Source organism: Lactuca saligna, chromosome 3 (genome assembly GCF_052625555.1).
Source record: "Lactuca saligna cultivar CGN05327 chromosome 3, ASM5262555v1, whole genome shotgun sequence".
Classification (NCBI taxonomy): Eukaryota; Viridiplantae; Streptophyta; class Magnoliopsida; order Asterales; family Asteraceae; genus Lactuca; species Lactuca saligna.
In genome coordinates this window covers 218,346,736-218,361,562 of record NC_136419.1, presented here as the reverse complement: position 1 = coordinate 218,361,562, position 14,827 = coordinate 218,346,736, and the positions used below count along the sequence as shown (strand labels likewise).

General features: G+C 34.5%; 2 protein-coding genes across 2 annotated transcripts; both read left to right on the top strand.

Moving 5' to 3' along the window:
* Window positions 1–620: 620 nt before the first annotated feature.
* On the top strand, window positions 621–1,091 carry LOC145036384 (uncharacterized). The gene has a single exon (XM_078984829.1). The coding sequence runs from the start codon at window positions 621–623 to the stop codon at window positions 1,089–1,091; it is 471 nt and encodes a 156-aa protein (XP_078840955.1).
* Window positions 1,092–9,221: 8,130 nt separating this feature from the next.
* Window positions 9,222–12,925, top strand: LOC145037835 (glutamate--tRNA ligase, cytoplasmic-like). Its single transcript, XM_078986573.1, has 6 exons — window positions 9,222–9,505; window positions 9,781–9,880; window positions 9,964–10,117; window positions 10,200–11,245; window positions 11,998–12,465; window positions 12,602–12,925. The coding sequence occupies exons 1-6, from the start codon at window positions 9,369–9,371 to the stop codon at window positions 12,815–12,817; spliced, it is 2,121 nt and encodes a 706-aa protein (XP_078842699.1). The 5' UTR covers window positions 9,222–9,368; the 3' UTR covers window positions 12,818–12,925.
* Window positions 12,926–14,827: the final 1,902 nt, after the last annotated feature.

Sequence of the window (14,827 nt, the reverse complement as noted above, 5' to 3'; positions counted from 1 at the left end):
AATTTGGCTTACGATCTCTATGCCTAGAATCGTAAGTGTCATTTTGGATTATCCTAGGCTGAATTTCTTGCAACGCATACATATGATAAAAATATAAGTTCGGAAAATATTCACACGATCCAAGTGGTATACAGATCCCCAACGTAAAACCTATTTCCTCCAACACTTTAGGAGGAACAAAGTTCAATTTTCTAAAATGGAAATTGAATAGGACAACCATTTGTAAATATTTCAATAATGAAATTTTATAAAACAATCTCATAAAAACTCAACCATTTTTTAACTCTTTCATCGCTCTCAAACATAGCTTATAACACACAAAACTCAACCATTTTAAATGTGTTTAGTTGTATTTCGTTAAGTAATGCTGTCAAAATTACTTGTAATTAAAGGAGTTTGAATTATTCCTGGTCTATAGATAATGTCATTCGTATTGTATTTATCCTTTATGAGTGGTGTTTATCCTTTATCTTTGAGTTTGTTATAGGTCGGATCTTCGACTATAAATCCGATTATTATCCTCTGTATTTGACAAGAATAAAGTTAATAAAAACCAGTACACTTTCATCAGATTCTTTATGGTATCAGAGCGTGGTTCGAGCCGTTAGGATAATACAATCATGACAGGTGAAAAGGCAGAGACAAGCAAGAAAGGTGAAGATGTCGTTGATGCTGATTCACCTTACTACGTCCATCCGTCTGACTACCCAAAACAGATGCAAGTTAACGACATACTAAACGACAACAATTTCAATGAACGGAAGCAAGAGATGACGAATTTCCTATATGCCAAAAACAAGATTGGATTGGTCAATGGATCAATTCAGAAACCAGAATCAACATCACCCATGTACATGGCTTGGATGAGAGCCGATGCCATGGTCAAAGGATGTCTAACAACGGCCATGGAGAAGGACATTCGGACTAGTATCAGATATGCAAATACTGCAGCTGAGATCTGGAAGGACCTTGAAGAAAGATTCGAAAAAAAGGGGGCACCACGTGCCTATGAATTGAAACAGTCCTTGAATGTTGCCAGGCAGGATGGGGTTTCCATCTTGTCCTACTACACGAAACTGAAGGCGGTATAGGATGAGCTACAACTAGTTCTACCTATGCCTCATTGCACCTGCAGTAGGTGTAGTTGTGCCCTTGGAAAAAGATTGAAGGAGCTTAAGGAGAAAGAAAAGATCTATGAATTTCTCATGGGTCTAGATGCCGAGTTTTCTATCATTCGTACTCATATCCTAGCTATGAAACCCATTCCGTCTTTGACTGCAATATACCATCTCGTAGCTGAGGATGAACAACAACGGGCTATATCTGGAGGTTCAAAAAGAATTAGCAACGAGGCAGCGGCTTTTCATGTTGACCTCGCTGAGGAGAAGGTCACACGGGGACAAACAACTCAGGCAACAAACAACACTTCCAAGGGCATTCAAACAAAACAACGACAAAGCAGAAAAGTGTACTTTATGCGGGAAGGATGGGCACAATAAAGATGGGTGTTTCAAGAAGATAAGATACCCGGATTGGTGGCCTGGAAAGAAAGACAAACCCAAACCGAAGGCAACTTGTGTAGGGACTGGTCCAAGTCCCATACCAGGGATAGCCAACAAACAGTATGATCTCTTTGTGAAACACTTCAATGAAGAATCGATCGGTGAGACAGGCCCCAAGGCTAATTTGATAGGTAGAGAAAGTATTTATGATGGATGGGTGGTTGACTTGGGCGCTACCGAACATGTCACCCACAGGGATGACTTTCTGACTAACAAAGTCATCCTCCAAAATCAAACACGCATCACCATTCCTAATGGTGATAAGATTCCTGTCATGGGGGAGGGTGAACACACTCTTCCAGGAGGTCTTAAAATTGATGGCGTTTTGCATGTTCCAAATTTTAATTACAACTTATTATCTGTACATAAGCTTGCCAAGAAACTACATTGTGCAATAACCTTCTTTCCTGATTTCTTTGTAATGCAAAAATTAGTGACGAGGGACTTGATTGGTGCGGGTAATTGTGTTGGAGGACTTTATCGAATGGGCACAATGGAGAGGAAGGCTTTCGCTACTACCTTTGAGGTTTAGCACAAGAGACTCGGTCATCCATCGTCCAAGAAGATATCTAATTTAGATTTTATTAAAAATGTTCCTAGTAGCAGTAAAACTAAAGTGTGTGATGCTTGTTTTAAAGCTAAGCACACAAGACTCCCTTTTCCTATTAGTGAAATAAAAACTGCAAGTTGTTTTGATCTAATACATTGTGATGTGTGGGGGAAGTATAGAACCCCATCGTTCTCTAAAGCATTTTATTTTTTGACCATAGTAGATGATTTTAGTAGGTCTGTATGGACTTTTCTTCTCAAACACAAGCATGAGGCAAGCACATATCTCATAAACTTTCACAAGATGATCAAAACACAATTTGGAAAAGACATCAAACGTATAAGGTGTGACAATGGGGGTGAATTCGTTTCACATAAAATGCATGATTTCTATGCAACAGAGGGAATGGTCTTGGAAACATCGTGTCCATACACACCCCAACAAAATGGGGTTTTGGAACATAAACACCGACACCTACTTGAAACAGCACGAGCTCTACGGTTTCAGGGCAATCTTCCCAAAACCTTTTGGGGAGAATGCATTTTGACAGCTACTTACATGATAAATTGTCTTCCATCAAAGGTGCTTCATGGTGTTACTCCTTATGAAGTTATGTTCAAAAAGCCCCCAGTTTATGATCACATGAGGATTTTTGTGTGTCTAGCATATTATCGAAGTACAGAGACATGTGGGGATAAGTTTCAGTTACGAGGAAGACCTGGTATCTTCGTTGGGTATCCGCAAGGCACGAAGGGTTATAAAATTTATGACATGGAATACAAGAAAATAATTGTCTCAAGAGACGTTAGGTTTGTTGAGCATGAATTTCCCATGACCCGCATACCAAATACTCAAAGATCATGAGAAGAAGATGAAGATTTTTTTGTCTTCGCTGATAAGGAGGTCAACACGCATACTAATCAGCATGCAACCACCCTCGACAATCCTATCAATAATGATCACAACTCACTCTCATTGGATGACATGTTGCATGATGAAAACAGTGAGTCCTTGCACGAAAATGTTCACGTCAACAGTGAAGATAGCAGCACAAATAATCAACGAACAACTCGAATTCGGAGCCAACCAGCACGTTTTCAAGATTATGTTGTGCAGCTGCCCCCTTCGATAAGTCACCCCCAATCTACCACTGATCACGTCTCCTCAATGGTACATCCTCTCACTAACTATGTCTCATAAGATAAATTCACTAAAGCTCACAAATCCTTTCTAGCAGCCATCGTTACACACGATGAGCCACAAAATTTTCATCAGGCAGTTAAAGATGATCGATGGAAGAAGGCTATGCAAAGGGAAATAACTGCTCTTGAGGAAAATAACACTTGGGAACTCACACTATTGCCACCCGGAAAGAAAGCCATCGACTCCAAGTGGGAACTCACTATAGCTGTCAAACGTGGCTGGACCATACATCAATTGGATGTTAATAACGCATTTCTGCATGGGGATTTAAATGAAGAGATTTATATGAAGATTCCACAGGGTTTCCGAAAAGAGAACGAGACACGAGTCTGTAAGCTCAAAAAATCCTTATACGGTCTAAAACAATCTTTGAGAAATTGGTATCAAAAGTTTACTACAACTCTTCAGAAGTTGGAATACCGACAGTCTCAAGCTGATCATTCTCTTTTTATTCATAAACATGGAGATGTCTTCATTGCTACTCTAACTTATGTGGATGATGTAATCATCGTTGGAAACAATCAAACAAAGATCGAAGACACTAAATCTAGCATTGACACAAGTTTTAGCATTAAAGACCTTGTAGATTTAAAGTATTTCCTAGGAATCGAAGTAGCTCGTACGACCGAAGGACTAGTACTTAGCCAACGCAAATATACCATCGATATTCTCGAAGATTCAGGTTTGCTTGGCTATCGACCCAGTCAATTTCCCATGGAACAGAACTTGAAGTTGGACAAAGGCGAAGATGAAGAAAGAGCTGATGTCAATGCCTATCGACACCTTGTTGGCAGACTTTTGTATCTTCAAGCAACAAGGCCCGACATCACTTATGTTGTAAACGTTATTAGCCAGTTCATATCTGATCCTCGACAAAACCATTGGAATGTTGCTATGCGTGTTCTTCGATATCTCAAAGCTACCTTAGGACAAGGGATATTACTACCAAAAGCAAATGAGACAGATTTAATCGCCTATAGTGATTCAGATTGGTTAGGGTGTCCTTTCTCTCGCAGGTCACGAATTGGATATCTTTTGCTTTTAGGTGGTGCTCCAATTTCTTGGAAGTCCAAGAAACAATATGTGGTTTCCCGTTCTTCCGCTGAGGTTGAGTATCGTGCAATGGCCACCACAGTGAGTGAGATCCTCTAGACTCGTTGGTTGCTGACCGAATTTGATGTTGAGTTTCATGCACCAATACCCCTTTTGTGTGACAATAATTCAGCCTGCCACATTGCACACAATCCGGTGTTTCATGAGCGTACCAAGCATGTAGAAATGGATTGCTATTTTGTGCGAGAACGTGTCATGTCCAAGGAAATTGTTCCCGTGAAGATCAACACTCAAGATCAGCTGGCTGATTTACTTACTAAACCGCTTGGTTCAGATCGTCTCAAGTTGTTATCAACCAAGTTGGGCATTCGGAACCTTCATGCTCCAGCTTGAGGGGGAGTAAAGGAGTTTGAATTATTCCTGGTGTATAGATAATGTCATTCGTATTGTATTTATCCTTTATGAGTGGTGTTTATCCTTTATCTTTTAGTTTGTTATAGGTCGGATCTTAGACTATAAATCCGATTACTATCCTCTATATTTGACAAGAAGAAAGTTAATAAAAACCGGTACACTTTCATCAGATTCTTTAGTAATAACATATTTATGTTTTATTATTGTCATATTTATAGATTAATTTTTTTTTGAAATGTTTATGTTTTATTATTGACATATTTATAGATTTAAAAGATATGTTTTAGATTAGTGAAATATAAAAACAAAGAATAAAAAAAAGTTGATGAAAAGCTGCAGCGGTAGTATCCCCTCAAAAAATGAAACGCAATACACTAGAGTCTAGACTAACCTAAGCCAATCTGCCAAATTGTAAACATGTTGAAGGTTTATTCACATTTGTTATGTAATCAATTAGGTTACCAATCTACCAAATTGTAAACATGTTGAAGGTTTATTCACATTTGTTATGTAATCAATTAGGTTACAACACGTAGAAACCACATATATTGATAATTAAAAATGACAAAAAAAATCAAAAGATTTATAAAATTTTAGTTACTAAGATATAAGTTTTTTGTCTAAATTTTTAATTGTAAATAATATTAAAGAAATACAGTATTAAATTAAGAAATGTAATATTAAATCAACATCAAATGAAAATCAAACAAATAACACACATCGCAATAATATATATATATATATATATATATATATATATATATATATATATATATATATATATATATATATATATATTAAACTTGTAACAAATAAATAAGTAATACGTTTATATATTTGTTTATCTGATTTTTAAATTTGAATTCAACACTTGTTTAAGTACCGATTGAAAAATATAATTTAATAGAATAGGTTGCATAAAGAAAATATCAACACTAATGAAATATTTATATTAATTGTTATTTTCTATCTATGTTTTTTTTTCTGGAAAACTATGAAAAATGGACAATTTAAGACTATTAACATATTAAAATAGGGACTATATATGTAATATTTCGTATAGTAGCTATAAGTTGTAGTTGGGGAATAATTTGGAGTTTTGTTTGTAGAGATGTATCAGAAAATCATCCATCCTTCCAAGATTTATTTCTCAGGTACAAACACAAATCAAAACCTTTTATATGTCTCGCAACAAATCAAGCATGGAAACGAATTTGTGAGGTAAGAATATCGGTTTTATCTTTGTGGATTTTTTAATATGAATAGAGCACATCAGAGTCAAATATGAATAGTCACATCTACAAAAACATATAAATTTGAACACATCCTAATTACATATTAAAATGATTCAACTAAGAAATATAGACATCATCAAAAACTTATAAATGGGAAAGCAACAATATCGTCAAATCAGTTTGAAGGAAAAATGGATATAGAAAGTGACATGTCACAAATGTTTATTTTATCAAGAAGGGAGATTAATTATAGGAAGAAACTTACTCCTCAATAAATGGTTCTCTAAGCGGATTATTTGTATATAACCTAAAGATGTTACAATGCAGGTATTTTGTGTCCAACTTGCAACCAACCAAATATAAAAATTCAAATAAAACCTAAACAAACATTAAAACCTGCATAAGTCATTTGTTTGGATGAATGATTTTTATGTGATAAATATAGAGTAAATGGCACATCTGTTAATTCATTACTACTAAAAGAGGTAATACTTTTGGTTGTTTAGGTTCTGAGTTACTAACAGTTAAAAACCAAATTTCAAGGTACCAAAACTAAGAATATAATATAAGAAATGTATTCGTAGTCATCTGATCTCAGGTTCAGGTTTTGATCAATTTTATATAATTATTTAGCCAGAGATTACAAGCATTATCTACTAAACAAATCACATTTAGTTTCTATTCTATCTACTAAACAAACCACAGACCTGAGCACTAAAATATCAAAAAAAAAAAAAAAAAAAAAAAAAAAAAAAAAAAAAACACTTGGGTTGTGGTGACTTGGTAAGGCATGTGGAAGATATTTGTTGGATAACCTATTAACCAATGTTCAAATCCTGGCACCACTCAGCCCTTATGGCCATGGAGGTTTGTCTGCAGTGACTCCAGGGCATGATGCAAAGCTTTATGTTTGCATCGGGGGAATAGTCGGTGCACGAAAACTGGCCTAGAAACCCTCGTTAGGGAAGTTCCCTTTCTAAAAAAAATATCAAAAAATAATATATTAAATGTTATAATCCAAAGAAGAAGAAGAAAATGGAAGTTCCATAGCTATATATATATTAGATTTGTGATCTCAGCCTATGCAAAAAACATACTTACATGTAACTGGTGTTGTTGTTATTACAAATTTACTTAGATCTCACGACTGATTAATGATGATCATATATCAATATCAAACTTATTATTTCAAAATATTAAGCCACTAGCACTTACATCAAAAATCAAAGAAATAGTGGTCACCTTCGAATACTCCTTGACTTTTTTAGCATGTTTGAAGGAGTACTCAGTAGCAACAACATATAGAAAACTTCTTGTAGCCATTCATGATCATATGTAGTGCTGCAACTAACGAATGGAAGTTAATGCCCAATGAAAATGCAACAAATAGAAAAAGTCTAGTGGTGAATTTCTCATTGATATCATCTTCTATGTGGTAAAGAACTTCTGGACCGAACACTAATTCGTTTTCATAAACAAAATGAACAATTAAGCTCCACCGAAGTTAGACTTTTCATTGTTCATTTTTAAATCGTCATGGGAATGTTAAGAACCTAGTGTTTGTAAATCCAGATCATGGAAGATAAAGAAATAAAAGATGATCGTTTAGATTTTTAAGTTTCATTGAAGAAAACAAAGAAAAACAAATTACCTGGAAAATAAAGTTTCTGATAATCCAATTCGGTGATTCCTAGAGGAACAATGATGTCAATTAGTATAAGGAGGTCAACACGTGCAGGTGCTGCAACATAGAAATTGAAGCAATGGTTACAATCAATTTATCAAATCCGATACGAAACATAATGAATTAAAGTGATAGATTTTAATTTCGTTAACCCCAACAACACAATCCCTTCAAAAACTGCGTCTATATACGGTTTAGGAATAATAACAACAATAATATCATGATTACCTTTGGATGGCTGCTTTTATGGGACATGGTTACCTTAGACGAGGTAGGAATGAGAAAGTGATATGATGGCCATCATCGCCATCTTCATCCGACACTAACATGCCAGATGACGAACATTAATATACTGACCACAAGAACTGTTGATGCAATTTGCACTATCACTTAAATCTCTAGTAACTCTAATCAATATTGAGAGAGAGAGAGAGAGGGCAGACAATATTAATTAGTTTGATTAGGAGAGCAAGAGAGAAGAATAGGAGAAAAATGGTTATGCCATAGGCGACAGTATAGGGGAGATGATGAGATTTAATTTCAAAATTGAAATTGACGATTTCAATATAGAATATTTGGGAAGATTGAATATGGTAAGTAATCAAATCTTTGCAGACGTGAATATTAACATTAAGGTAGGAGATCTGTTACGGAAATCATATGAGTTGGACATTAGGGGTGTCAATTTATGACACGACACGATAAAAATACACGAAACGAAACAAAATCAGGAGGAAATCAAAATTTGAATTCGTGTTCGTGTCGTTTTCGTGTCAAGATTAAAAAACACGATGTCGTGTCGTGTCCTGTTCGTGTTCATAAATCGACACGATTAAGCATGTGTTTGTCGTGTTTGTCGTTTTTATCGTGTTATATATCTTTAAGTATGAACGAAATACACTAATAGTTATGTAATATTATCTTTGTCGTGTCGTATCGTGTTTTAATTGGTTCGTTTTCGTGTTAATGAAAAAAAAAACATAACATCGTGTCGCGTCGTGTTCGTGTTATACAAAACCTCGTGGTGTTGTGTCGTGTCAGACCAAAATACGACACGACTGCCCGATTTGACAGCCCTATTGGATATGTAATCGAGACTATCATAAGAATAAGGGGCAAAAAAGGAATTTCATATTTGCTAAAAATCAGACTGAAATGACACGTAACAGAAAGGATTCATTTATTAGAAAGGTATATTAATTGATCTAATTTATTTTGTTGTTATTACATTCCATCACACCAAAACAAACCTTACTTATGAGACACGAAATTATATTTTTCATAAAAAATGATTTATGAGATGTCTCCACCATAATTTCACATGTTTTGTAATTAAAAAACATTTATAAAGCAATATCATAATCTTTATTTTGTAATAAAAGTACAATAACCATTTATGGACCAAAATCCTATAGCAGAAAACTGAGCCCATATTTTAGAGCTACTATAATAATATTGCACGCGAGGCCCTTCAGTGATTGGCCCAAATCCTTTCACTTTTGTTTTGACCTCGGTCTCTCTCTCTCACTCACCACGCTGCGTCTACGTGAAAGCTTTCTCTCGCTCAGCTCTCGCCTCTCGATTGACATGCTTCTGGGGATAATCCGGAAGTTGTTTTTTCCCATCTCTTGAATATTAATTCTCTCTAACGCTACTTTTACCCTAACATGATGGAGCTGCTAATAGCCGCCGACGCAACGCCTCCTCTGTCCGTGCTCGCTACGGCGGAAGTTGCCGGAGTTTCTCTCACGATCAATCCAACTCTCACCGTCGGCTCTCCGCCTGTCCTTCTCCTAACCGACGGGTATCTCTTATTTAGTTTTCTGTATTTTCGAGTTTGATTCAACTTAAGATTAGATTCAGCAAATACATCCAAATAATTGTTGGAAGTTACTTGCATATAACCTCCCTCCTTGCCTTGATAGATGTTCTCTTGAGATAATGTAAGTCAAATAGACTCTTTCCAATGAAGATTGATATAAATTATAAGATGCAATTGATTTTGCCAAGAAACAAGTATTAGCAATATTCAGTTTTTAATTTATTGACTCGAACAAATGTTTTTTCTTTCTTATATAGGTTAAAGCTACGTGGAACAAATGTACTTGTGAAGTATCTTGGTCGCACATCAACAACCGTTCCTAACTTGTATGAGCGTGATGCCTTTGAAACTGGGCAGGTGATTTAAAGCTGCACATAATCAAATGAAGATCTTAGTTTCAAGAATTATTACTAATTACGTACATTCTGTTGATTTCTCAGATTGATAAGTGGCTGGAGTATTCCCCCATCTTCTCTTCTGGTTCAGAATATGAGGGTGCATGCAAGTATGTTGATGGGTATTTGTTGCATCGCACTTTCTTAGTTGGCCATAGTTTATCGGTTGCAGATATTGCTATCTGGTCATATCTTGCAGGTAAATGAATCCCATTACTTATGCATGCTTTCATTTTTTTTGTCCATTTTAATACTATACATATCTTTATTAATTCCTTCAGGGGCTGGTAAGAGATGGGAAAGCTTATTGAAGTCAAAAAAGTACCAAAACTTGGGTCGATGGTACACTATGATATCTACACAACATGCAGCTGTGACATCAGCATTTTCAAAGAAAAAAAATCCCAGTTGTTCAACAGATGTTAAAGAAATTGTTAATTCCAATCGCCCTGAAGCCGATCTTCCATATGCTGAAACGGGAAAAGTTTTGTTGAGATTTGCACCTGAACCAAGTGGCTATCTCCACATAGGCCATGCAAAAGCCGCTTTACTGAACCAATATTTTGCTCAGAAATACAACGGGAAAGTAAACCTACGGTTTGATGACACAAATCCTGCAAAAGAAAGCAACGAGTTTGTTGATAATATTTTAAAAGATATCGCGACATTGGGAATCAAATATGAAAAAATCACGTATACTTCCGATTACTTTCCGATTCTCATGGAAATGGCTGAGAAGTTGATTAAAGAAGGGAAAGCATACATCGACGACACCCCCAAAGAACAGATGAAATACGAGCGAGAGAAGAAAATAGAATCAAAATGTCGGAATCAGAGTGTCGATGAAAACCTCAAGCTATGGAACGAGATGGTTCTTGGAACGGAAAAGGGAGTTCAATGTTGTTTAAGGGGTAAATTGGACATAACCAATAACAATGGATCAATGCGGGACCCGACTTACTATCGGTGTAATCCGATTCCGCATCACCGAGTCGGATCAAAGTATAAAATATATCCGACGTATGATTTTGCGTGTCCTTTTGTTGATTCTGTTGAAGGGATTACACACGCGTTGAGATCCAGCGAGTATCATGATAGAAATCCTCAGTATTCAAGGATTCAAGAGGATATGGGGGTTAGGAAGGTTCATTTGTATGAATTTAGCAGGTTGAATATGGTTTATACAGTTTTAAGTAAACGGAAGTTGCTTTGGTTTGTTGAAAAGAACAAGGTTGATGGATGGGATGATGCTCGTTTTCCAACTGTCCAAGGAATTGTGCGCAGAGGCTTACAAATTCAGGCTTTGATACACTTTATACTTGACCAAGTACGTATATTCTATAATCTAAATTATAAACCTATAATGGCAATATACTTTTATGTTTATTCTCATAACTGTAACGCACTTTCATTACTTTTATGTTTCTTCTCATAATAGTAACACATTTACATAATTACATTACATTACCCGTAATAGCAATGAACTTCAGTTGTTTACAAATAATAGCAATTAATTTTTATGGGCAATGTACTTTATTTGCTACATATTGTTATTAAAATATGTAAGGATGTTATTATGTGTAAAGAAACGTAAGTTTGCTTTAATTGGTTAAAAAATGTTACTATGTTATTGTAATATGGGTAAAGAAATGTAAGTACATTGTTATTGTGGGTAAAAAATAAAATATTGGTGAAGAGAGTAAAGTATGTAGCTATTTCTACAATTTTCTATTTACATTATGCCTGTTATTGGAGTTTATGATATTGAAAAAGTAAAAAACTTCCAAGATGGCATATAAAAACACATTCATTTTCTTGGGTAGTTTTTATTTATTTATTTATTTTTATGATGGAATTGAGAAGGAATGGAATGGAATGGAAAATGTTTGATTGTTTGTTTCAATTTCTTCTGTTTTGTTAAAAATTTCATCCCTTAATCATTGAATGGAATGAAAATTTGCAAATCTTTTATAACAAAGTTTGATGATTTCAGTTAACTTATGTTTTCATTTTCTAAAAATAACAATAAAAGCTTACTCTTTTATTATGTTAATCTTGATATTCATTCTTTTTTCACAGGGAGCTTCAAAGAATCTGAATCTTATGGAATGGGACAAACTCTGGAACATTAACAAAAAAACGATCGACCCTGTTTGCCCCAGACACACAGCAATCCTTGAAGAGAACCGGGTCTTGTTGACATTATTAGATGGGCCCCACAAGCCATTTGTGCGTGTCATACCAAAGCACAAGAAATACGCCGCTGCAGGGGATAAAGCTACCGTTTTTACCAAAAAGATTTGGATAGAACAAGCCGATGCTAAGGCCATATCCCCTAACGATGAAATTACGTTAATGGACTGGGGAAATGCGATTGTTAGAGAAATCAACAAGGACAAAAACGGAAATGTGACCGACTTAATCGGGGTTTTGCATCCTGAGGGATCTTTTAAGACCACAAAACTGAAACTCACGTGGTTGCCTCACACTAACGAGCTTGTTCCATTAACTCTAGTGGAGTTTGGATACCTGATCATGAAAAAGAAGGTATGATGAGTGATAAATTGTACCATATCCATTTCTTGTGTTGTGTGTGAAAAGACATAAATGCCCATATCAAAGATTGAAAGCGTGTAGTTATGGAAGTTAAACTTATATAATTAATTGTGTGTTTTTGTTGCAGCTGGAAAATGAAGAGGATATTGTTCCAGTGGCGAACAAGGATACAAAGAAAGAGGTTGGGGGAGTTGGGGATTCAAACATGAGAAGACTGAAGCGTGGAGACATATTGCAGTTGGAGAGGAAAGGCTACTTCAGATGCGATGTTCCTTTCATTACACCTTCAAACCCAATTGTCCTCTTTGCTATTCCAGATGGCAGGCACACTGCAACCAAATAATAATAATAATAATAATAATAATAATAATAATAATATGTTAGTAAACATGGATTACAAGATTTTGGGATTACTACCCTTTTTAATATTGCAGGTACTTACTTTTTGCTATGTTTATTCTTTCTTCAAATTAATTCTTAACCTCATGGATATATTATTATAAAGTCACCATATTTGTGTGTTAAACCCCAGTTGTCCATAATTTTCGATATTGGTCCCTCATACTAAAAGCCATGGGTAGTAGATGTTTTCTCCTTTGTTTCATGAGATGAGCTGGCTTCAAAAAGAGCATAGGATTGCGTGTTGGATTAAACATTCTCATCTTCTAACCTGTAATAAAACAACTTAATGCTTCATCGTGTAAGACCTCCAACATGCAATTGATACCATTAAAAGCACTAAGTCATGGTTTTGATCATAAAAAAAAAACCGGATTTAACCAGACCAATTTAACCAGAAAAAACCGGCTGAATATGTAAAAACTAAAATGGTATGACAAAATCCGGTTTACAGCGGAAGTAAGCAGCACGAACCAGACTTGAATTAGCCGGTAGCCGTTTGCTTTAAGCTTGAAAATTTGAAATATGTATTTATGCAATCTTTCTCTTTTTGAGCATGTGTCATGTGGGATTTTTTTCGAACATAAAAAAAATACTGTGCAGCAATCTTACATTGAATACAACGATTGAACCGGTTAGTTCGGTTTTCAAAACATTGGTTTAAATGATACTCGACTTTAATTGATAATAATTATTTTGTTTCCATTAACTTTGATATTGGGTCATAGAATGGGAGTTGATTTGTAGGCAACGATTTTCCTTAATACATAACAATTTATATTTTATAAGATTGTATTTTATCATCATATAAAACATAAACAAATTGTTGTGTATAGTGAAAAATTGTTGTGCCACTTCATTGAATTACTTCTCCCCAAAATCTGCATGTAATATTGATCTCAAACTTATTCCAAATGGGATTAATAATTCCCTTGCCTTAAAATATGGCGTGTTATGATTAGGGTGACAATGAGTTTAGTTGAGTTAAGTTTGAGTTCAACTATTTGTGAACATGTTGAAAGTTATAACCCCATTCGATCTCACTAATTAAATGAATTGAGAGTTTACCAATCCAATCCAACATGTTAAATTGGAGCCGAAATAATACCATATTGCTATCTCTGAAGTCAGAAAAGTAAGTTTTCTAAGTGAAAACATGAAGTAATGTGATGACATGATCATAAAGATGATGAAGTCGGGACTATCACGAAATGAAGATAGCCCCCTTACACAATTTTGGAAGGTACCCTTGTGGGACCAATTTGGTTTTTAGAAGCGAAAGAATCTTATCTTTTGACATAAAATATTCGTGAGACAAAATCTTCTTACAAGAATGGGTGAGTTATAGCACCCAAGTTTGTTTAAGACTTATAAATACACATGATGGTAGTAGGTATTCTATGTCGACAGAAAATGTGTGTGTGTGTGTGTATATATATATATATATATATATATATATATATATATATATATATATATATATATATATATATATATATATATATATATATATATATATATATATATATATATATAGGGTTAGGTTCATATGAGACGGCATAATTTTGTGAGACCGTGAGACGCAATCATAGTCACTCATTTAGTAGATAAAAAAAACATTTTTAAAATGCAAAATAATTGAAAATTTTTGAAAAAAAATTCAAATATTTTTCGGAATTTATATATTCCCAAAAAAATACCAAAAAAATAAAAATAATAGTATTAGAATATTCTACATATCTGAGAAATCTAATAGAATATTCTAGCATTCTAAAAATCACATTAGAATATTTCACGTTTTTAGAAAAAACGGTAAATTTTTATTTTTTTAGGTAATTAAAGTTCCGAAAATAATAATTAAAAAAATAATTTTTGGATTTTTTCTTTTATTTTGCATTTTAAAATTATTTTTAAATTTGATCTTACGATCTTACAAAATTAGCATTGTTTCAAA